The sequence below is a fragment of the Salvelinus alpinus genome, chromosome 37 (assembly GCF_045679555.1).
Source record: "Salvelinus alpinus chromosome 37, SLU_Salpinus.1, whole genome shotgun sequence".
NCBI classification, from domain to species: domain Eukaryota; kingdom Metazoa; phylum Chordata; class Actinopteri; order Salmoniformes; family Salmonidae; genus Salvelinus; species Salvelinus alpinus.
In genome coordinates this window covers 9,152,632-9,178,853 of record NC_092122.1, presented here as the reverse complement: position 1 = coordinate 9,178,853, position 26,222 = coordinate 9,152,632, and the positions used below count along the sequence as shown (strand labels likewise).

Genomic DNA, 26,222 nt, shown 5'->3' with positions numbered 1-26,222 from the left:
TGTGTGTGCGCGCGCATGTCATGTGTCCATGCATGTGTGTGCATATGTATGCAGGTGTGTGTGTATATCCTACTTGAGCAGGTTTCCCAGGTTGAACAGGGCTCTGTTGTGCTGGGGGTTGGTGTCCAGGGCGGTCCTGTAGTAGTGCTCGGCATCCTCTGGGTGGCGTGTCAGAGTACCCAGGTTGTTCATAGCACTGGCATGGCGAGGGTACAACCTGGAGAGGTTAGAGGAGGAGGAAGGGAGGAAGAAAGGAGAAGAGCAGGAAAGTAGTTCAGTGAGAGGAGAAGGGGGAAAAAAACTCTTCAAGTTCCAATCTGAAGAAAACATTCTTCCTTCATCACATTTTGTGATGACCGCTAATGGTTGAAAAGGTGCCTGATTCGTCTGGTCCTTGAAATCAGTGACGACGACAGGAAGCAATTTAGCACTTTTGGGGACATGTGACCCTTCTCATGTAGCCTTACATGACCCCATAGCGCTACAAGAAGACGACATGACCCCCATGATACCGTCATTAGAATAAGTGGTTGTTATCCTGATAACGGTTATCGTACACAGAATGGCTTCTGTAAATCAATCATTCTAGAGCTCCTGAATAAGGCATGAAACGGACCTTATATAGGACATTGAGTGCTTTAAGAAAGGATCGAGTCAAAGGTGGCATGTAATTGCAACCCATTTGTATTATTAGTGGCATAACTATGAGACACACCCATCACAACCCCGGGGGCAAGAGGTGAAACAACGCCACGACAACCGTGTCCATTTCCATGGCAACTCAGTCTCCTTTCCATTGGCTAATGAGTCACAGTTTATGTCGCCTTTCAGTGTGACACTGCCTAGAAAGGAAGCAGTGTGGACTTAGTGGCACGCACACTGCCGTAAGCACACTATTGATCCCCGCACACACCATCCCCGAATCTAATGTCTTAGCAAGGGACCAGAACACGAAACCTGAAAAACAAACGAATAAAACAACCTCGAAAGAATGCAACAAAACCCACAACTCCAGGGTATAACAACACAGACTCTCTCTCTTATCACTTTTTAGCCCAAATGAAAAACAAGAAAAATGACCTACGAAAATAATTGAAAAGTGGAAGTAAAGTGCCTGGGGGTTAAAGTTTGTCAGTGTCTGAAAAAGAGCACCCTATTCCAGAAGTACTTGAAGAAATTAGGAGATGGTAATGTCATTGGCCAATGAATGTGTAATGTAAAGTATAATGCCTCGCCCAGCAGACTGTAGACCAATCGCGTTCACGTTGTCATGCTGCGTCGCGCAGTTGCTGAGTTAAGCGTCACACAATCCCTTCTACCTATGTAATGTCACGATATCAAAGCTATATGGTATTAAAGAGAACAAGTTCATTATTTCACATTTTGGTAATATTTGTAATGTTGTGTTTCTCGTTCACGTAATTCATGCACATTTTTGAGCTAGGGCAAAATTGACTCCCACTTGACCATTTGTCCAGAATGACCCAGAATGCCCAGTGCGGCCCATTGACAACATACAAGCAACGTATACAATGACCGTTAATAAGAATCGAATGGAGTTTACCATCTCCTCATTTCTTAAAGTATTTCTGCCTATTCCCTATACAGTACACTACCTTTGACAAAACCGATGGGAACTGGTCGAAGGTAGTGGACTATATAGAGAAAAGAGTATCATTTCAGAGCAGCCTCTGTGTAGAGAGTCATGTGGTTTGCAGTGGGATAAAAGCAGCAAAGGGTTCTGGACAGGATTATAACAGCACACCTGCAGGATCCTGTGGCTGTATGTAGATACAGGCAGGAGAAGGCATTAGAGGGGAACAGGAAAAGAGAGTGAGGGGGGAGCACACTTCTGCTAGTCTGTCTTTAACTACATGGAGGGATGAAACAGAGATAGGAAAAGGGGAAGGGGAAGGAGTGGATGAAATGATTTGGTATTCGGAGGATGGAGAGATGGATGGATAGGGGGATGAGGAATATAGAAGCGGGGGAATGGAACTGATGGAGGTCTGAGATATGGATCCCTATACACACACACACACACACTCTCTAGCTAAGCCGGCTCACGGAGCATCCTTCAGTGAGCATCTACATCTCTGCCAGGGGGAATAGAAAGGTAAAAAGAACAAACTGCAGAAAGAGAAAAGAATGATCCCACTGGACCTAAACCCTTCTGTCCAAATAAGTCAAACTGGCTCTAGCCAGCCCCTGGTACACTGGGAGAGAGGAGAGAGGAGGGGGGAGAGGAGGAGAGAGGAGGGGGGAGAGAGGCGAGAGGAGGAGGGGAGAGAGGAGGAGGGGAGAGAGGAGGAGGGAAGAGAGGAGGAGAGAGAGAGGCGAGAGGAGGAGGGGAGAGAGGAGGAGGGAAGAGAGACAGATACAGTAGTATAGGACACACAGCATGATTTCCTTCAGTCAAATACTGATGACTGAGACAAACAACTCTCACACACACACACACAACCACACATAAACTAAATGACAGAGCACTGTAAGGATCATCAGTTATGACTCAAGAAGAAGGGGGGAGGGTAGGGGGAGGGAAGAGAGGGGGACGAGAAAAAGGGAAAGCTGGACTGGGGGATAAATATATAGCCTTCTAGGTCTGTAGGAGCCAGGGCCAGTGACAGGCAGAACAAATGGATCCCCTCTTTCATTAGGTACAGTGCTGCGTGTGTGTATCTCACTGAGATGAATGGGGTGCAAGCATCGAGCTGAGACAAGGCCATTACATGCTTGAGAATATGCAATCTAGTGTGTGTGTGTCTGTGTCTGTGTCTGTGTCTGTGTGTGTGTGTGTCTGTGAGTGTGTGTGTGTGTGTGTGTGTGTGTGTGTGTGTGTGTGTGTGTGTGTGTGTGTGTGTGTGTGTGTGTGTGTGTGTGTGTGTGTGTGTGTGTGTGTGTGTGTGTGTGTGTGTGTGTGTAAGCAAGAGAGTGTGTGTGCGGCTTTATGCATTTATGTGCAGCAAACAGAGTTCCTCTGATTTAATAAAATAGTGTTTTGTAATTAATTGAGTGGGCGGACCATCAACCTAAGACAATCAATAACGTGTCTCCTACTTAAAGTAATTCATTCTAGTTACTTAAGGCCTGGAGGTACAGTCTAGACATTATAGGGACGACATGCCATATGAAGAAGGATGTCCTCTGTTTGTCCTGGTGCATGGGCGAAGGGCTGTTCTCCGTTGACACCTACCTGACCGTTTCATGACCGCTTGCTGATTGAGGTTTGGAGCCAAACTTTCTTACCTCAACTGTAATTTAAACTTGAAAACTTTATCTTTCAGGTCCTGGAGTGACTGAGGTCACCTGAGGTTCCAAACATGTGGGTTTGGCGGAATGACCGAATCCCTCAACGTTGAAAGCTGATGGTGTTATTGTGGTTGAGGAATGACTGTGGTTTGGTGGGACTGTGTCCCATTGACATGGTGATCAGGATGAAACACGTAAACCCCCTCATATTACTGTAGTTTTACTTTATTGGACACCGAGACTGACTTTAGAGCAGATTTGTAGTGGTGTAAACAGCAAAAGCTCTGTCATTATGGACACTATAACTGACCTGAGAGCAGTTTTGTAGTGGTGGATGGCCTCCTGGTGGCGCCCTCTGTCTTTCAGGAAGTTGGCATAGTTGTAGTGAACCTTGGCGTTGTGAGGCAGCGTCTGGATGCCAGACCTGTAGAGAGAGCGAGAGAGAGGATGAGGAATAAGTAGGAGAGGTAGTGAAACAAATGTGTGCTTGCACTAGCTAGCAAGTGATTTTGGGCGCTGATAAACAGTAGTGTAGCTTGTGCTTATTTACGATAGTTTGACGTTGTAGACATGATATTGTTCTCAGAAATCAGTCCTGAGTGCGCCGCCAGACTTTCCTGACTCGATAGACTATATGCAGTACACTGACTAGTTTTTCATGCACGCTTTTTTACTTGAGAAATAACGCACCAAAAACCATAGCTACATGTAAAATTATGCGACTAAGACCTCTTCGGCAACAACGTCTAAATTAGTTACAGATTTCTTCATTTATCTTAGATTAGTTCTGACTATTTTAAGGAAGTGACTATTTTGAGGAAGTGGCTATGTTGTTGCTACGGTGACTCAGGAGGGACAAACAACAGTACCTGCCAGGATATGCGAACATAGCACACCTACATCAAACCACACCCCCAAGACAACTCTCGTTTGGCTTCAGTCATGGACGCTAGCGTTTCTTAATGAGAAAAAAGGCCAAATCAGGAAGTGCAGTCACCCTTTACTGCGTTTGGCTCAAGTTCTATAGGTTATTGATGGTCTTTACATTGTCATCAACTGCAATTCGACTGGGGGCACTGAATTTGTCCTGGTCCATTGTGGATTGATACTACAGTTTAATAAAAAGCATAGGCTACAGTAACACTCTACAGTTTAATAAAAAGCATAGGCTACAGTAACACTGTACAGTAACACTTTGGTAATCGAACAAGGGTCGCTCTTTGAAAATGGAGATGAATAGCCTACTCGAACAAGTTAAATGAATTATGCAGATATGTGAATTATGAATAATAAAAAGTATGAGGGCTAAAACCTCTCAAATATTTCAAAGCACCCTCAGTAGAACATTTAAAACCTCTTTAATCATAGGCTGTTTGGCAAATGGTCAGGATAAAAAGACACACCTATGAGATGCTGCTAAACCAGCCTTGATTAAGTGGAGGGTAGGCTATGCTTGGTTTTGGACGGAAACCAATAGTTTCTAACTACAATATTCACCGGTGCAAAAGGCACTATGTCATGGCTGGATAGGCTGCACTTCCGCTCTCACATTCCATGCCAAAACCTACTGCATTACTGTTAAGACCTGCTTTTGGTGGGTCTTAAAACGTCCCTTTAGCGCTGCATGAAATTGTCACTATTGCGCTTGTTTTTATGTGAGGGATGGGGGTAGGGAGGGATGGAGGTAGAGAGGGATAGATGGAGGGAGGGATGGAGGTAGGGAGGGATGGAGGTAGAGAGGGATAGATGGAGGGAGGGATGGGGGTAGGGAGGGATGGAGGTAGAGAGGGATAGATGGAGGGAGGGATGGAGGTAGGAAGGGATGGAGGTAGAGAGGGATAGATGGAGGGAGGGATGGGGGTAGGGAGGGATGGAGGTAGAGAGGGATAGATGGAGGGAGGGATGGAGGTAGGAAGGGATGGAGGTAGAGAGGGATAGATGGAGGGAGGGATGGAGGTAGGAAGGGATGGATGGAGGTAGGGAGGGATGGAGGGAGGGAGGGATGGATGGAGGTAGGGAGGCAGGTAGGGGGAGGGATGGATGGATGGAGGTAGGGGGGGATGGAGGTAGAGAGGGATAGATGGAGGGAGGGATGGAGGTAGGAAGGGATGGAGGTAGGGAGGGATGGAGGGAGGGATGGATGGATGGAGGTAGGGAGGCAGGTAGGGGGAGGGATGGATGGATGGAGGTAGGGGGGGATGGATGGAGGTAGGGTGGGAGGGTTGGAGGTATGGGGTAGGGGGGGATGGATGGAGGTAGGGGGGATGGATGGATGGAGGTAGGGGGGAGGGATGGATGGATGGAGGTAGGGGGGATGGATGGAGGGAGGGATGGAGGTAGAGAGGGAGGGATGGATGGAGGGATGGATGGAGGTAGGGAGGGAGGGATGGATGGAGGTAGGGAGGCAGGTAGGGGGAGGGATGGATGGGTGGATGGAGGTGGAGGTAGGGTGGGAGGGTTGGAGGTAGGGGGAGGGATGGATGGAGGTAGGGGGGATGGATGGATGGAGGTAGGGGGGAGGGATGGATGGATGGAGGTAGGGGGGATGGATGGAGGGAGGGATGGAGGTAGAGAGGGAGGGATGGATGGAGGTAGAGAGGGAGGGATGGATGGAGGTAGGGGAGGGAGGGATGGATGGAGGTAGGGGGAGGGATGGATGGATGGAGGTAGAGAGGGAGGGATGGAGGGATGGATGGAGGTAGAGAGGGAGGGATGGATGGAGGTAGGGGAGGGAGGGGTGGATGGATGTAGGGAGGGAGGGATGGATGGAGGTAGGGGGGATGGATGGAGGGAGGGATGGATGGATGGAGGTAGGGAGGGATGGAGGTAGGGGGGATGGATGGAGGGAGGGATGGATGCATGGATGCATGGATGGAGGTAGGGAGGGATGAAGGTAGGGGGGATGGATGGAGGGAGGAATGGATGGATGGAGGTAGGGAGGGATGGAGGTAGGGAGGGAGGTATGGAGGGATGGATGGAGGTAGGGAGGGATGGATGGGGGGATGAAATGCGGTGTCTTAGCAGCCTGTCCTTATCTGTTAGCGAGGCAGACAGAAAGAGGAATGGACAGATAAACTGATCGATAAACAGCATGCGGCCGAGTCTGGGAGGGGAGAGAGATAACGTCTGCTGAGGACATATACTGTAGATAGGGTCAGGGGGTGTGCTTGCATACACCTGTGTGTGTGTGTGTGTGTGTGTGTGTGTGTGTGTGTGTGTGTGTGTGTGTGTGTGTGTGTGTGTGTGTGTGTGTGTGTGTGTGTGTGTGTGTGTGTGTGTGTGTGTGTGTGTGTGTGTGTGTGTGTGTGTGTGTGTGTGTAAAGTACATTGTCTATTGTCTAGGACAGGAAACTAAAGCAAGGCCATAAGTGCATAGAATAGCTGGACATACCGAAGTCAGAGAGACACACAAAAGAGGGGGCCAGCCAAATGACCAACAGATGGACTATAGGCATAATGCATATTTATATTAGGACACTGAGAAGGTCCTGGCACCATTGTAATCTAATCAAGAGCGGATACAGGCGTTATTGGGCATGAACAAGCAGGACGCCTGAAAATGAAAGACAATGGTAACATATGACGTATGAGAAGTAATTTAATTAACGTATGTGAACGACTCATTTTTATGTGTGTGTATAAGAACAGAGTCAGTGCTTATGGAAGTTGGTCTTTCCGCAGACTGACACGGCTTCTGATATTTTATATTAAAAGCCTATATTGAATTTACAAGTTCTTGTAAGAGTGTTATATTTCTGAGACGATTATCCACGACAAGATTAGCATGTAATCTGACCTCGCCATGTTCTAATAAACAGCTTCATATTCAGACCCATTAATCTGGCTTGTAAAACAACATGGAAATGAGAGTGTGGAAGGAAGGAGAGAGGAAGGGTAAATAGTAGGAGAGAGGAAGAGAAAATGTGTGTGGAAAGAGCGAGCCTCTCTAATGTGCTACTGGTGATGAATAACTCAAGCCATTACATTAATCCAGAGTCTGACACGCACACACATACACACCCCATCCCACCCACCACTCACCCCATACCACTGACCTGAAGAGGGCCTCCCGGGACAGCCAGATGTCGTTCTGCTGAACGGTCTTCCAGGAGAAGAGCAGGAGGAGCAGCAGCGTGGAGACGGTCAGGGCCGTGGTGCCCCAGCGACCTACCACAGAACACAACCTCCCCAGGCCATGGGCCACCAGGATACAGTAACCCATACTGGGGGAGGAGGGAGGGGGTAAAGGGGAGAGAGAGGGAGAGGGAGAGGGAGAGGGAGAGGGAGAGGGCAGAACGATGGGGATAAAAGGGTCAGAGAGAAGAAGGGGGTGAAGATGAAGGAGAGAGGAGTGGGGGGACGGAGAGAAGGTAGAGAACGGTATGAGTGAGGAGGGGAGGCAGGGAAAGGGAGGGGAGTTGGTAGAAGTAAAGAGGGGGAAGGGAGAGATGGAGTGCAGGGAAGGAGAGAAGAAAGAGGAAGGAAAGGAGTGGAGCCGGAATGTGGGGGGATGGGGAGAGAGAAAGAAAGATGTCTTTCAATTATCTCCCACTCAATCATCTCCAGTCCAGTGCTGCAGAGTAAGTACATACATGAATAAGACGTTCTATTCATCCTGCTCTCCAAGACATTCACTACTCTGAGACCAATGTGTTCCTCTACTGGTTTCCCTGGACGGAATTCAAGAAGAAAACGACACGTAGTAGCCCCTCGCTAGAACAGGAAGCTCTCATTGGCCGCTCATACACTTCCTGTTTATGGTTAAGACGTCCCTGGTCGCCGTGGAGACGGAAGACAGATGTGATGAGCCACTCCCTTAGTTGGAGGAGTCTGATGGCTTCAACAGCACGTCCACACACACACACACACACCCAAGAAAAGGACATGCTTTTCAGTTATCCAGAGTTCAAGAAGTCGTAGAAGTCTAGCCAAGAATCCCCCCTCTCCAATCCCACAGTACCCTGTTTTTCCACAGGAAATATAACATGGCTGCTTCCTTACAATCCCCTACCTCCCCAAACACACACACCTAAGACTGAGCAAACCACATCTCCCACCCCAATGCTGTCTCACACCCCTGTGTATGTGTGTGTATGTGTATGTGTATGTGTATGTGTATGTGTATGTGTATGTGTGTGTGTGTGTGTGTGTGTGTGTGTGTGTGTGTGTGTGTGTGTGTGTGTGTGTGTGTGTGTGTATTAGCACGGGGCAAACAGGGCTCTCTCATTCCTTCCACACCATTGCAGTTTCCCTACAAACCCAGACAGAAGGAGGGAAAGTAAATAGCACCAGGAGATATTCTGAGAAAGTAACACCGGGGGAAATCAGCTTAAGAGAGAGAGACAGAACGTGACAACAGGTTGAAAAAAGAGAGGAGGCAGAAAATACGGTGTTAAAAATACAGATGTGATAGAATGATACGATGATAGACAGACAGAGAGAAGGAGAGAGAGTGATTGAAACTGAGGGAGACTCAATGGGAGAGAGCTAGTCGGCCAGCTATTTAAAGGCTGTCTGCTGATCTACAGTATCCTCCTGAGTGTGTGTGTCAGACAGAGACAGAGATAAAAAGAGAGTGAGAGACAGACACACACAGAGAGAGAGAGAGAGAGAGAGAGAGAGAGAGAGAGAGAGAGAGAGAGAGAGAGAGAGAGAGAGAGAGAGAGAGAGAGAGAGAGAGAGAGAGAGAGAGAGAGGTCATGATCAGATGAGCTCCTGCATTTTTCAGCATTTTCTTTAAAAAATATAGATTTAGAGTTAGTTAAACTTGGATTTTTTGTCAGGAACACATACAGGATGCTACCCTCTACAACATAACCCTAAATTCAAATCAAAACTCAAAACCTACAACCTGATTTTGGACGGAATTACGGAATCACCTGAAAGATTCACAACTACCAAGGATTATTACACAGCAAATTCTCTGGAAAACAACAGTAACCTGAAAACACCACCCAACCTGGAACTGAGTGAGTAATGTTTAGTCTGAAACTATATTCTATTGCCAAAAGCCAAGAAGAAAAATACATGACATTACTTTATAAGCATTGAATGAAACATAATTGCCAAGCTTGATACAGCTTCAACTAGCACTGACGTGTCAAGTGAGAGGTGTCAAAGACCATTAGCTCAACAATGGCAGGAGAGTCGAATAGTCTACCCCAACCAAATGGAGAGGCCTTAGAAGCTCCCTCCTGCTGTTCAGAGGTAATTAAAATACAGTACCCTGGGAGTGTAAAGAATGACAAGGCAAGAAAAGAGCACAAAATGAAGCTCCTTATGGAAAATCAAGAGACACTTTTTGCTGACTATTACAAAAATGGGAACATCAGCAACCTTATCTTCCACACAAACCATCCCCTGGCATGGCACAGTGCTATATTAGCACACTACCCCTCTGTTAAGAGAGGGGGGGTTAACGAGGGGTGGAAACTCAGGATACTTGACAACGAGGACTCTGAGTCAGCTAACATAAATCTATATAAGTCTGGAACAGTATTGGTACAGGGCAACCCCAAACAGTTTCAGCTGGACTTTCACCTAATCAAAGAATTAGCCCAGCAGGAGAAGCTCTCCCTTGATAAAGATACCCCCACCCCAAGCGGGTCAGACCAAAACTCTTCATCATATAACCCCACAGACGAGCAACCCTCAGCAGACAGTCAACCTCCCAGTACAGAGCACTTCTCCCTCATTGAAATGAAGGATAAATTCACCCAGCTGGAGGTAAGGCAGGTTGAGCTGGAACAGCAGGTGATTACACTCCAGTCAGCACAGACCCAGACAACAGTCCAGCACAACAACACCCCCTTAACCAGACCAGGAGAGCTGGAGGTGGAGAGAGACACATCTGGACTCTGGACAGTTAAGAGACAACTTCAACTGGAGAAAGAGCAGAAGCAGGAGCAGGAGCAGAACAGAGCACTAGAGGAGAGGATCAGACTGCTGGAGGAGAGGGAGAGGGGGATGGAGGAGAGGATCAGACTGCTGGAGGAGAGGTTGAGGGGGATGGCATGTGACAGAGAACAACCCACTAGGGAGGTGGCCATCCCCACAGAGAAGCCAGCAGAACAGCCCACCTCATCACCCGACAAAAGTCTCGACACCACAGCAGAACAGTCCACACCAGACCCTGACCATAGAGTCAACATCACAGCAGAACAGACAAAAGAAAAACCCCAAGCCCAGCAGCTCTCACCCCCCCTGAGCACCCCCCCTGTCAGCCACCCTGATAGCCCTCCTGACAACCCCCCCACACCCACTGAGGACAAACACAAGACACAGATTTTTCTCCTTATGGACTCAAATGGGAAATTTATAGAAGAAAAAAAACTTTTTCCCAAACACAGTGTATCTAAACTCTGGTGTCCAAACACCCAGTGCGCCCTAGACCTTCTGTCTGAGGACAAACTAGGCTCACCTAGCCACATAATAATACACACAGGCACAAACGACCTGAGAGCACAGCAGGAAAGGGTGGCCACAGCACTGAAGGGAGTGATTGAAAAAGCTTCTTCTACTTTCCCCAATGCACAAGTGGTTATCTCCACCCTGCTACCACGAAAAGACTTCCACCCTGCTACAATACAGCGGGTAAACGCAAGCATCTCCCGTGACTGTGCCTCAAAACCAAATGTTTTCCTGGCCCACCACTCCACCCTGGACTTGAACAGCCTCTATGACCAGGTCCACCTCTACAAGGCAGCAGTGCCCACCTTTGCCCGGACTCTAAAGGACATCGCTCTCAAACGCAGCCCCAACACTTCACACAGGAGCAACAGATCAATAGACACCCCACCCAGACCAGCGAGACACCCTCCAAGACCTTCAGCACCCCACCCTGGACCTACACATAGAGGACCCACGCCAAGAGGACCTACATCCAGACCACAGCACCCCCAGACACACCCCCACCCCAACCAATCAACACCCCCCCACATCAACCATGCCCACACCCAATTTAGGCCCCCTCAGATCAGACCTATGCCACTCCTGCCCACCCCATGCACCCCACCCCCGCAGAGAGGGCATCAACATGGAAGTCACACATACGCCCAGGTAGTGAGCGGGCAAACAGGCCCAACCCCCACTCTTACACTCGCCCAAGCCAACGGCATGTACCAGATGCTCAGCAGGCTCTGCTCACACTTACTGGCCTGAGGCCAAACCACGACCAACAACATTGGACACTTTATGGAACAAAAAGCCTTCACTATATCATCCTGGAATATCCAAGGCCTGAGGTCATCTGCCTTTGGCCTAAAGAGCAGGAACCCGGACTTCACCAAAGAAATCGGTAATGCAGACATTGTCATCCTGCAAGAAACCTGGTACAGAGGAGACGGACCCACTGGTTGCCCTCTAGGTTACAGAGAGCTGGTAGTCCCATCCACCAAACTACCAGGTGTGAAACAGGGAAGGGACTCAGGGGGAATGCTAATTTGGTATAGAGCAGACCTAACTCACTCCATTAAATTAATCAAAACAGGAACATTTTACATTTGGCTAGAAATTCAAAAGGAAATTATCTTAACAGAGAAAAATGTCCTCCTGTGTGCTACCTATATCCCCCCACTAGAATCCCCATACTTTAATGAAGACAGCTTCTCCATCCTGAAGGAGGAAATCAATCATTTCCAGGCCCAGGGACATGTATTAGTCTGTGGTGACCTAAATGCCAGAACTGGACAAGAACCTGACACCCTCAGCACACAGGGGGACAAACACCTGCCTGCAGGTGACAGCATTCCCTCCCCCATATGCCCCCCTAGGCACAACTATGACAACATAACCAACAAAAACGGGTCACAACTCCTGCAGCTCTGTCGCACGCTGGGTATGTACATAGTCAATGGTAGGCTTCGAGGGGACTCCTATGGTAGGTTCACCTATAGCTCATCTCTTGGCAGTAGCACTGTAGACTACTTTATCACTGACCTCAACCCAGAGTCTCTCAGAGCGTTCACAGTCAGCCCACTGACACCCCTATCAGACCACAGCAAAATCACAGTCTACTTGAACAGAGCAATACTCAATCATGAGGCATCAAAGCCAAAGGAACTGAGTAACATTAAGAAATGCTATAGATGGAAGGAATGCAGTTTGGAAACCTACCAAAACACAATTAGACAACAGCAAATTCAATCCCTTTTAGACAACTTCCTGGGTAAAACGTTCCACTGCAATAGTGAAGGTGTAAACTTGGCAGTAGAAAATCTTAACAGTATATTTGACCTCTCAGCTTCCCTCCATCAAATCTAAAAATGTAAAATAGAAAACCAAAGAAAATGAACAACAATGACTAATGGTTTAATGAAGAATGTAAAAACCTAAGAAAGACATTGAGAAACCTGTCCAACCAAAAACATAGAGACCCGGAAAACCTGAGTCTACACCTTCACTATGGTGAATCACTAAAACAATACAGAAATACACTACGGAAAAAGAAGGAACAGCACGTCAGAAATCAGCTCAATGTAATTGAAGAATCCATAGACTCTAACCACTTCTGGGAAAATTGGAAAACACTAAACAAACAACAACACGAAGAATTATCCATCCAAAATGGAGATGTATGGGTAAACCACTTCTCCAATCTTTTTGGCTCTATAACAAAGAATAAAGAGCAAAAACATATACATGATCAAATACAAATCCTAGAATCAACTATTAAAGACTACCAGAACCCACTGGATTCTCCAATTACCTTGAACGAGTTACAGGACAAAATAAAAACCCTCCAACCCAAAAAGGCCTGTGGTGTTGATGGTATCCTTAATGAAATGATCAAATATACAGACAACAAATTCCAATTGGCTATACTAAAACTCTTTAACATCGTCCTTAGCTCTGGCATCTTCCCCAATATTTGGAACCAAGGACTGATCACCCCAATCCACAAAAGTGGAGACAAATTTGACCCCAATAACTACCGTGGAATATGCGTCAACAGTAACCTTGGGAAAATACTCTGCATTATCATTAACAGCAGACTCGTACATTTCCTCAATGAAAACAATGTACTGAGCAAATGTCAAATTGGCTTTTTACCAAATTACCGTACAACAGACCATGTATTCACCCTACACACCCTAATTGACAACCAAACAAACCAAAACAAAGGCAAAGTCTTCTCATGCTTTGTTGACTTCAAAAAAGCCTTCGACTCAATTTGGCATGAGGGTCTGCTATACAAATTGATGGAAAGTGGTGTTGGGGGTAAAACATACGACATTATAAAATCCATGTACACAAACAACAAGTGTGCGGTTAAAATTGGCAAAAAACACACACATTTCTTCACACAGGGTCGTGGGGTGAGACAGGGATGCAGCTTAAGCCCCACCCTCTTCAACATATATATCAACGAATTGGCGCGGGCACTAGAACAGTCTGCAGCACCCGGCCTCACCCTACTAGACTCTGAAGTCAAATGTCTACTGTTTGCTGATGATCTGGTGCTTCTGTCACCAACCAAGGAGGGCCTACAGCAGCACCTAGATCTTCTGCACAGATTCTGTCAGACCTGGGCCCTGACAGTAAATCTCAGTAAGACCAAAATAATGGTGTTCCAAAAAAGGTCCAGTCGCCAGGACCACAAATTCCATCTAGACACTGTTGCCCTAGAGCACACAAAAAACTATACATACCTCGGCCTAAACATCAGCGCCACAGGTAACTTCCACAAAGCTGTGAACGATCTGAGAGACAAGGCAAGAAGGGCATTCTATGCCATCAAAAGGAACATAAATTTCAACATACCAATTAGGATCTGGCTAAAAATACTTGAATCAGTCATAGAGCCCATTGCCCTTTATGGTTGTGAGGTCTGGGGTCCGCTCACCAACCAAGATTTCACAAAATGGGACAAACACCAAATTGAGACTCTGCATGCAGAATTCTGCAAAAATATCCTCCGTGTACAACGTAGAACACCAAATAATGCATGCAGAGCAGAATTAGGCCGATACCCACTAATTATCAAAATCCAGAAAAGAGCCGTTAAATTCTACAACCACCTAAAAGGAAGCGATTCCCAAACCTTCCATAACAAAGCCATCACCTACAGAGAGATGAACCTGGAGAAGAGTCCCCTAAGCAAGCTGGTCCTAGGGCTCTGTTCACAAACACAAACACACCCCACAGAGCCCCAGGACAACAGCACAATTAGACCCAACCAAATCATGAGAAAACAAAAAGATAATTACTTGACACATTGGAAAGAATTAACAAAAAAACAGAGCAAACTAGAATGCTATTTGGCCCTAAACAGAGAGTACACAGTGGCAGAATACCTGACCACTGTGACTGACCCAAACTTAAGGAAAGCTTTGACTATGTACAGACTCAGTGAGCATAGCCTTGCTATTGAGAAAGGCCGCCGTAGGCAGACATGGCTCTCAAGAGAAGACAGGCTATGTGCTCACTGCCCACAAAATGAGGTGGAAACTGAGCTGCACTTCCTAACCTCCTGCCCAATGTATGACCATATTAGAGAGACATATTTCCCACAGATTACACAGATCCACAAAGAATTTGAAAACAAATCCAATTTTGATAAACTCCCATATCTACTGGGAGAAATTCCACAGTGTGCCATCACAGCAGCAAGATTTGTGACCTGTTGCCACAAGAAAAGGGCAACCAGTGAAGAACAAACACCATTGTAAATACAACCCATATTTATGCTTATTTATTTTAACTTGTGTGCTTTAACCATTTGTACATTGTTACAACACTGTATATATATAATATAACATTTGTAATGTCTTTATTGTTTTGAAACTTCTGTATGTGTAATGTTTACTGTTAATTTGTATTGTTTATTTCACTTTTGTATAATATCTACCTCACTTGCTTTGGCAATGTTAACACATGTTTCCCATGCCAATAAAGCCCCTTGAATTGAATTGAATTGAATTGAATTGAGAGAGAGAGAGAGAGAGAGAGAGACAGACAGACAGACAGACAGACAGACAGACAGACAGACAGACAGACAGACAGACAGACAGACAGACAGACAGACAGACAGACAGACAGACAGACAGACAGACAGACAGACAGACAGAGAGAGAGAGAGAGAGAGAGAGAGAGAGAGAGAGAGAGAGAGAGAGAAAAAAAAGAAAAAAAAAGACAGACAGAGAGACAGACAGAGAGACAGAGAGACAGAGAGAGTGACAGAGAGAGAGAGAGAGAGAGGGAAAGAAAGAGAGAAAGAGACAGAGAGAGAAACAGACAGAGAGAGAGACAGAGAGAGAGACAGAGAGAGAGACAGAGAGCACCCGGACAGTCACAGCAGCCATCACTCCAGCTTTAGACATTCTGCTGTCAGAGCTAACGGCCTAGCCAGTGCTAATATTTACCCTGGCGCACGGCGCGGCCCAACCCACCAATCAGAGCCCTGGGTAGGCGGACAGGGATGAATGCCAGCCTAAGTGGGGATGCGACCTCGATATCACACGCTGGAATTCACTGAGCAGCAAACTAGCCTCATTACAGGGTCTGGCTGATAATACACAGCGGGGTGGGCACACACACACATAAAACATGCATACACACACACACACACACACATAAAACATGCATACACACACACACACACACACACACACACACACACACACACACACACACACACACACACACACACACACACACACACACACACACACACACATAAAACATGCATACACACACACACACACACACACGCTTGCATGCAGGCACACACACTGCACAACTCCCATCTGGGTACTGTGTGTGTGTGTGTGTGTGTTGTGCGTTGTGCGTGAGTACGCATATGAAGCCTTGAGGCCTGTGTGAAACAAAGCGTGTGACATATGCCAGAAGTGCAGTCTCTCAGAATGACACGGTGTGTGTATGTGTGTGTGAGAGCAGGCACTGTGACGTTGATCTCAGACAGCAGACCGTAAAGTGAGTGAATCAGCATAACCATGAATGAGATTACCCTGCGCTAATTCTCCACTCTGAAAAGCACCGCCACTGAATTCAGCTGAAACGCCCGCCTGTCAGTTGTATAGCCCTGCCAGATACAAAACACACGAAGCAGACACATACAGTGGGGCAAAAAAAGTATTTAGTCAGCCACCAATTGTGCAAGTTCTCCCACTTAAAAAGATGAGAGAGGCCTGTAATTTTCATCATAGGTACACTTCAACTATGACAGACAAAATGAGAAACAAAAATCCAGAAAATCACATTGTAGGATTTTTAATGAATTTATTTGCAAATTATGGTGGAAAATAAGTATTTGGTCACCTACAAACAAGCAAGATTTCTGGCTCTCACAGACCTGTAACTTCTTCTTTAAGAGGCTCCTCTGTCCTCCACTCGTTACCTGTATTAATGGCACCTGTTTGAACTTGTTATCAGTATAAAAGACACCTGTCCACAACCTCAAACAGTCACACTCCAAACTCCACTATGGCCAAGACCAAAGAGCTGTCAAAGGACACCAGAAACAAAATTGTAGACCTGCACCAGGCTGGGAAGACTGAATCTGCAATAGGTAAGCAGCTTGGTTTGAAGAAATCAACTGTGGGAGTAATTATTAGGAAATGGAAGACATAGAAGACCACTGATAATCTCCCTCGATCTGGGGCTCCACGCAAGATTTCACCCCGTGGGGTCAAAATGATCACAAGAACGGTGAGCAAAAATCCCAGAACCACACGGGGGGACCTAGTGAATGACATGCAGAGAGCTGGGACCAAAGTAACAAAGCCTACCATCAGTAACACACTAAGGCCGCCAGGGACTCAAATCCTGCAGTGCCAGACGTGTCCCCCTGCTTAAGCCAGTACATGTCCAGGCCCGTCTGAAGTTTGCTAGAGAGCATTTGGATGATCCAGAAGAAGATTGGAAGAATGTCATATGGTCAGATGAAACCAAAATATAACTTTTTGGTAAAAACTCAATTCGTCGTGTTTGGAGGACAAAAAATGCTGAGTTGCATCCAAAGAACACCATACCTACTGTGAAGCATGGGGGTGGAAACATCATGCTTTGGGGCTGTTTTTCTGCAAAGGGACCAGGACGACTGATCCGTGTAAAGGAAAGAATGAATGGGGCCATGTATTGTGAGATTTGGAGTGAAAACCTCCTTCCATCAGCAAGGGCATTGAAGATGAAACATGGCTGGGTCTTTCAGCATGACAATGATCCCAAACACACTGCCCGGGCAACGAAGGAGTGGCTTCGTAAGAAGCATTTCAAGGTCCTGGAGTGGCCTAGCCAGTCTCCAGATCTCAACCCCATAGAAAATCTTTGGAGGGAGTTGAAAGTCCGTGTTGCCCAGCAACAGCCCCAAAACATCACTGCTCTAGAGGAGATCTGCATGGAGGAATGGGCCAAAATACCAGCAACAGTGTGTGAAAACCTTGTGAAGACTTACAGAAAACGTTTGACCTCTTTCATTGCCAACAAAGGGTATATAACAAAGTATTGAGATAAACTTTTGTTATTGACCAAATACTTATTTTCCACCATAATTTGCAAATAAATTCATTAAAAATCCTACAATGTGATTTTCTGGATTTTTTTCTCTCATTTTGTCTGTCATAGTTGAAGTGTACCTATGATGACAATTATAGGCCTCTCTCATCTTTTTAAGTGGGAGAACTTGCACAATTGGTGGCTGACTAAATACTTTTTTGCCCCACTGTACACACACACACACACACACAAGCCTGCCTGCCATGATAACGTCCCAGCGTTCCCTCTTGCTCTGTCGTGGAGTAAAATGGTTGTGTGATTGCAGGCAGCGGAAAGCTCTCAAAAAACACACGGAGCAGAACTCCATTTCCCAGGAGACATCTTCGTACGCTTGGGGCTTCATTAAAAAGTTCTGCTGGCGCATTCATCAGAAAGTCAGACAAAAGGAAGGTATACAGCATCGGAGAAAATCAATTAACAACACACAGAATGCTAACCGAGAACCTGGCAAATGTTTAATTTGAAAAGTAAACACAAAGCTTTTCTCTGCAGGCGCGGCAAAGTGGAAAGGGATAGTGGAAATGCCTTATTACCCAAGATTACAATCTCTTCCAATACATTATCATACACCCACACACGTCCACATTCTGTCTCTCTAGCCACAATCACACACCTCTCTCTCATACAAACACTCACACACACTCAAATGCAAGCTCACGTACAGTAATTGCAATCTCTCTCTCTGTCTCACACACACACTCTCACACACATTCTCAGTACCCTTTTGCATTTTGCATCTCTAATACCTCAGAGTGTCGAGCTGTGAGTGGGCGATATTAAACCCTGGGATGGGGAACCTGTTTGCATTGGAAATCACTACTAATCCTGCGCTCAGCTACGCAGATGACTCAGGGAAAGTCCCCTGCAGACCCAAGCAAGGAAAGATTAGCAGAATTAATAGTTAGAGGGATGGAGAGAGGGAGGAGGCGAGGGATGGAGAGAGGGAGAGAAGGAGGGAGGGGGAATTTAAAAAATGAGAGTTAGGCTGAGTTAGGGGGTAGGAGGAGGTCAAATGGGGATATAGAGCAGGATAACACCTCTTGTATGAGCATAAACCTCCCTAAAGCAACCATGTCCACTAAAGACTACATTTAGATGGAAGTGTAAAACCTGTGCCCAGCCATGTGTCTGGACTACATTTAGATGGACGTGTAAACCCTGTGCCCAGCCATGTGTCTGGACTACATTTAGATGGAAGTGTAAACCCTGTGCCCAGCCATGTGTCTGGACTACATTTAGATGGAAGTGTAAACCCTGTGCACAGCCATGTGTCTGGACTACATTTAGATGGAAGTGTAAACCCTGTGCCCAGCCATGTGTCTGGACTACATTTAGATGGAAGTGTAAACCCTGTGCACAGCCATGTGTCTGGACTACATTTAGATGGAAGTGTAAACCCTGTGCACAGCCATGTGTCTGGACTACATTTAGATGGACGTGTAAACCCTGTGCACAGCCATGTGTCTGGACTACATTTAGATGGAAGTGTAAACCCTGTGCACAGCCATGTGTCTGGACTACATTTAGATGGACGTGTAAACCCTGTGCACAGCCATGTGTCTGGACTACATTTAGATGGACGTGTAAACCCTGTGCACAGCCATGTGTCTGGACTACATTTAGATGGAAGTGTAAACCCTGTGCACAGCCATGTGTCTGGACTACATTTAGATGGAAGTGTAAACCCTGTGCACAGCCATGTGTCTGGACTACATTTAGATGGACGTGTAAACCCTGTGCACAGCCATGTGTCTGGACTACATTTAGATGGAAGTGTAAACCCTGTGCACAGCCATGTGTCTGGACTACATTTAGATGGACGTGTAAACCCTGTGCACAGCCATGTGTCTGGACTACATTTAGATGGAAGTGTAAACCCTGTGCCCAGCCATGTGTCTGGACTACATTTAGATGGAAGTGTAAACCCTGTGCACAGCCATGTGTCTGGACTACATTTAGATGGAAGTGTAAACCCTGTGCACAGCCATGTGTCTGGACTACATTTAGATGGAAGTGTAAACCCTGTGCACAGCCATGTGTCTGGACTACATTTAGATGGAAGTGTAAACCCTGTGCACAGCCATGTGTCTGGACTACATTTAGATGGACGTGTAAACCCTGTGCACAGCCATGTGTCTGGACTACATTTAGATGGAAGTGTAAACCCTGTGCACAGCCATGTGTCTGGACTACATTTAGATGGACGTGTAAACCCTGTGCACAGCCATGTGTCTGGACTACATTTAGATGGACGTGTAAACCCTGTGCACAGCCATGTGTCTGGACTACATTTAGATGGAAGTGTAAACCCTGTGCACAGCCATGTGTCTGGACTACATTTAGATGGAAGTGTAAACCCTGTGCACAGCCATGTGTCTGGACTACATTTAGATGGACGTGTAAACCCTGTGCACAGCCATGTGTCTGGACTACATTTAGATGGAAGTGTAAACCCTGTGCACAGCCATGTGTCTGGACTACATTTAGATGGACGTGTAAACCCTGTGCACAGCCATGTGTCTGGACTACATTTAGATGGACGTGTAAACCCTGTGCACAGCCATGTGTCTGGACTACATTTAGATGGAAGTGTAAACCCTGTGCACAGCCATGTGTCTGGACTACATTTAGATGGAAGTGTAAACCCTGTGCCCAGCCATGTGTCTGGACTACATTTAGCCTAACAGGTAACACACTGCAAGCAGAGGCAGAGATGAGGGGTCTCTCTTCAGCACCGTCTCATGTTCCCTTTAAATCAATTCCCAGCATGCCCTCTGCCTCGTTGACAAGTATCCCACTGCGCTGGTTAGTACACTGAGGCTGTAATAAGACACACATACTGTACTGTACAGTACATATACCTGCATCAGATGATACAACACATACACATTGGAAAACGGTTGCATGTTTTCTGTTTGATCAACTCTGCCACAGTACAGAAGCAGTTCCATTCCCGTACTCCTCCTATCACAGCAGGAGGAGGAGTTCCATTCCCGTACTCCTCCTATCACAGCAGGAGGAGCAGTTCCATTCCCGTACTCCTCCTATCACAGCAGGAGGAGCAGTTCCATTCCCGTACTCCTCCTATCACAGCAGGAAGAGGAGTTCCATTCCCGTACTCCTCCTATCACAGCAGGAGGAGGAGTTCCATTCCCGTACTCCTCCTATCACAGCAGGAGGAGGAGTTCCATTCCCGTACTCCTCCTATCACAGCAGGAGGAGGAGTTCCATTCCCGTACTCCTCCTATCACAGCAGGAGGAGGAGTTCCATTCCCGTACTCCTCCTATCACAGCAGGAGCAGCAGTTCCATTCCCGTACTCCTCCTATCACAGCAGGAGGAGCAGTTCCATTCCCGTACTCCTCCTATCACAGCAGGAGGAGGAGTTCCATTCCCGTACTCCTCCTATCACAGCAGGAGGAGCAGTTCCATTCCCGTACTCCTCCTATCACAGCAGGAGGAGCAGTTCCATTCCCGTACTCCTCCCGTACTCCTCCTATCACAGCAGGAGGAGGAGTTCCATTCCCGTACTCCTCCTATCACAGCAGGAGGAGGAGTTCCATTCCCGTACTCCTCCTATCACAGCAGGAGGAGGAGTTCCATTCCCGTACTCCTCCTATCACAGCAGGAGTAGCAGTTCCATTCCCGTACTCCTCCTATCACAGCAGGAGGAGGAGTTCCATTCCTGTACTCCTCCTATCACAGCATTGGGAACTGCTTTTGAGGGGGAACATTTACATATTTGAGAAGCGTCTGTTGACATTTTATTCTGTCATTATACATGCAGGAGGTTAAGTGAGTGGAGAGAGATGAAGTGAGTTGATTTTACACAGCGCTCCCCCCCACGGGTTCCTCCAGGCTATACACTCTAAACTCTCAACCTGCATCAGTGAATGTGTGTGTCTGTGTAAGAGGTCAACCGATTATGATTTTTCAACGTTGATACCGATACCGAATATTGGAGGACCAAAAAAAGCCGATACCGATTAATTGGACGATTTTTATATATATATATATATATATATAAATAAATAAATAAATATATATATATATATATATATATATATATATATATATTTGGAATAATGACAATTACAACAATACTGAATGAACAATGAACACTTTTATTTTAACTTAATATAATACATCAATAAAATCTATTTAGTCTCAAATAAATAATGAAACATGTTCAATTTGGTTTAAATAATGCAAAAACAAAGTGTTGGAGAAGAAAGTAAAAGTGCAATATGTGCCATGTAAAAAAGCTAACGTTTAAGTTCCTTGCTCAGAACATGAGAACATATGAAAGCTGGTGGTTCCTTTTAACATGAGTCTCCAATATTCCCAGGTAAGAAGTTTTAGGTTGTAGTTATTATAGGACTATTTCTCTCTATACCATTTGTATTTCATATACCTTTGACTATTGGATGTTCTAATAGGTACTTTAGTATTGCCAGCCTAATCTCGGGAGTTGATAGGCTTGAAGTCATAAACAGCGCAATGCTTGAAGCATTGCGAAGAGCTGCTGGCAAACGCAGTAAAGTGCTGTTTGAATGAATGCTTACGAGCCTGCTGCTGCCTACCACCACTCAGTCTGACTGCTCTATCAAATCATAGACTTAATTATAATATAATAACACACAGAAATACGAGCCATTAGGTCATTAATATGGTCAAATCCGGAAACTATAATTTCGAAAACAAAACGTTTATTCTTTCAGTGAAATACGGAACCGTTCCGTATTTTATCTAACGGGTGGCATCCATAAGTCTAAATATTGCTGTTACATTGCACAACCTTCAATGTTATGTCATAATTACGTAAAATTCTGGCAAATTAGTTCGCAACGAGCCAGGCGGCCCAAACTGTTGCATATACCCTAACTCTGCGTGCAATGAACGCAAGAGAAGTGACACAATTCCCTAGTTTAATATAGCCTGCTAACATGAATTTCTTTTTAACTAAATATGCAGGTTTAAAAAAATATACTTTTGTGTAAAGATTTTAAGAAAGGCATTGATGTTTATGGTTAGGTACATTCGTGCAATGATTGTGCTTTTTTTCGCAAATGCGCTTTTGTTAAATCATCCCCCGTTTGGCGAAGTTGGCTGTCTTTGTTAGGAAGAAATGGTCTTCACACAGTTCGCAACGAGCCAGGCGGCCCAAACTGCTGCATATACCCTGACTCTGCTTGCACAGAACGCAAGAGAAGTGACACAATTTCCCTAGTTAAAAGAAATTCATGTTAGCAAGCAATATTAACTAAATATGCAGCTTTGATGTTTATGGTTAGGTACACATTGGTGCAACGACAGTGCTTTTTTCGCGAATGCGCTTGTTAAATCACCCCTTTGGCGAAGTAGGCTGTGATTCAATGATAAATTAACAGGCACCGCTTCGATTATATGCAACGCAGGACAAGCTAGATAAACTAGTAATATCATCAACCATGTGTAGTTAAGTTGCACTTCCTAAGGCTTCCACTAGATGTCAACCGTCTTTAGAAAATTGTTTCAGGCTTCTGCTATAAAGGAGGGGCTCATGAGACCTGTTTGAGTCAGTGGTCTGGCAGAGTGTCTCAGGCTCGTGACGCGCGCTCCCGACAGAGTTAGCTCTCGTTCCAGTGCTTTGCTACAGACAATGGAATTCTCCGGTTGGAACATTGTTGATGATTATGTTTATTATGAGTATTTCTGGGATTTCTGTGGCTATCTGCAAAATCACTGGATGTTTTGGAATCAAAACATTACTGCACGTAACGCGCCAATGTAAACTGAGATTTTTGGATATAAATATGCACATTATCGAACAAAACATACATGTATTGTGTAACATGATGTCCTACGAGTGTCATCTGATGAAGATCATCAAAGGTTAGTGATTAATTTTATCTATATTTCTGCTTTTTGTGACTCCTATTTTTGGCTGGGAAAATGGCTTTTTTTTTTTTACTTGGCTCTGAACTAACATAATCATATGTTGTGCTTTTGCTGTAAAGCCTTTTTGAAATCGGATACGATGGGTAGATTAACAAGATGTTTATCTTTCATTTGCTGTATTGGACTTGTTAATGTGTGAAAGTTACATATTTTAATTTCCCGCGCTGCCTTTTCAGCAGAATGTTGTCGAGGGGTTCCGCTAGAAAGGTTAACTAGTGATTATGTTAAGATTGATAGTTTTTTCTAAGATATGTTTAATGCTAGCTAGCACCTTACCTTGGCTCCTTGCTGCACTCGCATAACAGGTAGTCAGCCTGCCACGCAGTCTCCTCGTGGAGTGCAATGTAATCGGCCATGATCGGTGTACAAAAATGCAGATTACCGATTGTTATGAAAACTTGAAATCGGCCCTAATTAATCGGCCATTCCGATTAATCGGTCGACCTCTAGTCTGTGTGTGTGTGTGTGTCTGTGTCTGTATGTGTGTGTGTGTGTCTGTGTGTGCTTTTAAAGGGCAGAGGCCCCCAAGGGCCACTACGGCCATGATAATCTTACACGCACACGCAAACGCACACACACACACACACACACACACACACACACACACACACACACACACACACACACACACACACACACACACACACACACACACACACACACACACACACACACACACACACACACACACACAGGGACCGGATTAACAGAAAGAGATGGGGGTAGGCCGTGAGACAGGGAAATTGAAAATGGAAAGTTGAGAGAGAGGAAGAGAAGAAGAGAGAGAGAGCATTGACAGACAAACAGAATATGATTTTCTTATAAGATATCAGCATCAGGAAAAATAAATGGAAACACATTATCTGGGAAGCCCTTGAAAGCACTGAAGGAGCCCTTAGAATGATGCAAGGCAGCGGGAGAGAACAGACAGATGGAGAGAGCAGAGAGAGTAAAGGAGAGAACAGACAGATGGAGAGAGCAGATAGAGTAAAGGAGAGAGGGAGGAGAGAGAGAGCACTTCATAGGAATCCACTACAAGGACGTACCAGAGGCCCTTGACTGAAATGTGAAGCACAGCAGAAAATAACCTTGTGTGTGTGTGTGTGTGTGTGTGTGTGTGTGTGTGTGTGTGTGTGTGTGTGTGTGTGTGTGTGTGTGTGTGTGTGTGTGTGTGTGTGTGTGTGTGTGTGTGTGTTTGATCCTCTCTCCATATGTTCAATTACTCACTCGTACACACTCTTGTAAACTCCCGCAAACATAAACACACTACGGCTGTCCCCAACTAAAAAATATCTCGGTCGACCGAGAGTCGTCTGTTCTTGGTTGAAATTTTAAAAGTGTATTTTTAAATAAATCAACTATATGTAGGCCACTGAGCTCGTCTGATGCTTTAAGCACTGTGGGTAAAAATGAAGCACACAAATTACTAAAAAGAGGGAGCCAGAGATCAATATAGCCTAAACAGAAGGAAAAAAATCTGGTGCTCCCGCTGCTCGCTGTTTCTGGCCTTTGCAAACAATCGACCAGTCGACTAAAGGGGGTCAGCCCCAAAACACAGACACACAAATTCAGTAGGGCAACCAAGCTAGTCTACACACTACTGCACACAGGAGAATTACACCAGCTATCTAATTACAAACCATCCAAGCCCAGAGAGGTTTAGAAGTGGGAAAACCCACACAACACACACATTACCTACAATAACACACACACACACACACACGACCCACCTGGGCATGTAGAGGACCCTCTCTGCCACCACGAAGCCCACCCTGAAGAAGAGGTTACTGGCCGGGATGAAGGGACAGACCAGGAACAACACTCCCAGCAACACCTCCCTACTCTCCAACCTCTACAGAGAGACAGAGAGAGGGGGGCGAGATGCAGGGAGAGTGATAGGGGGGAGGGGAAAGAGAGAGAGAGGGAGAGAAAGCAATGGGGGTGGGGGGGTGGGGAGAAAATGTGAGAGGTTAGCACATCCATAGGAAAACCGGAGCCTAAAATTCCCACATTTAATCATCTGTTGCCTTCATGTTGTTTGCAGTAGCACACATGCTGTCCAGTGTTTGAATACATGACGTGCGTGTAAGCATGCCCAGCATGCCCATTTCAAACAGCAGTGGAAATATATCAATGGCAATCATTATACATGTCACGCCCAGTTACTGAGCATATCTGACTGATGCTCTGACATATCGAAGCTGATTGAGTAGACCATTAAGACCCATGAAATTAAAAACAGTTTAAATCAACTCTAACCCATTCATTTTTAATAAGAGTGAAAGATCCCTCTGTATTTTTCCATTCTGAACATTCGTAGTTATTAGAACAAACAGAAGCTAATTGGTCTAATGACTGTGCCCTCAGTAATGGCGTTGATTCCCTCGTTAAATTACTGTTCCAAAGCCGCCGCGTCTTGATTAAGCCGCCGGTCCAATCCACGCCTCATTCTCCTGCCGGCCACCTAATCACACCGCGGGACGTACTCTACAGCATGCGAACATAGATAGGATCACA

The 26,222-nt window shown here is 45.8% G+C and overlaps 1 protein-coding gene across 1 annotated transcript in view; it reads right to left on the bottom strand.

The window, feature by feature from the left end:
* Positions 1-26,222, bottom strand: part of LOC139565969 (protein O-mannosyl-transferase TMTC1-like) — a 93,946-nt gene that overhangs the window by 14,407 nt on the left and 53,317 nt on the right. Inside the window, exons 8-11 of the mRNA XM_071386707.1 lie at positions 25,436-25,557; positions 7,308-7,475; positions 3,563-3,676; positions 74-217 (exon numbers count right to left, since the gene is read on the bottom strand). Coding sequence (XP_071242808.1) covers positions 74-217; positions 3,563-3,676; positions 7,308-7,475; positions 25,436-25,557 — 548 coding nt within the window. The remainder of the gene's footprint in view (positions 1-73; positions 218-3,562; positions 3,677-7,307; positions 7,476-25,435; positions 25,558-26,222) is intronic.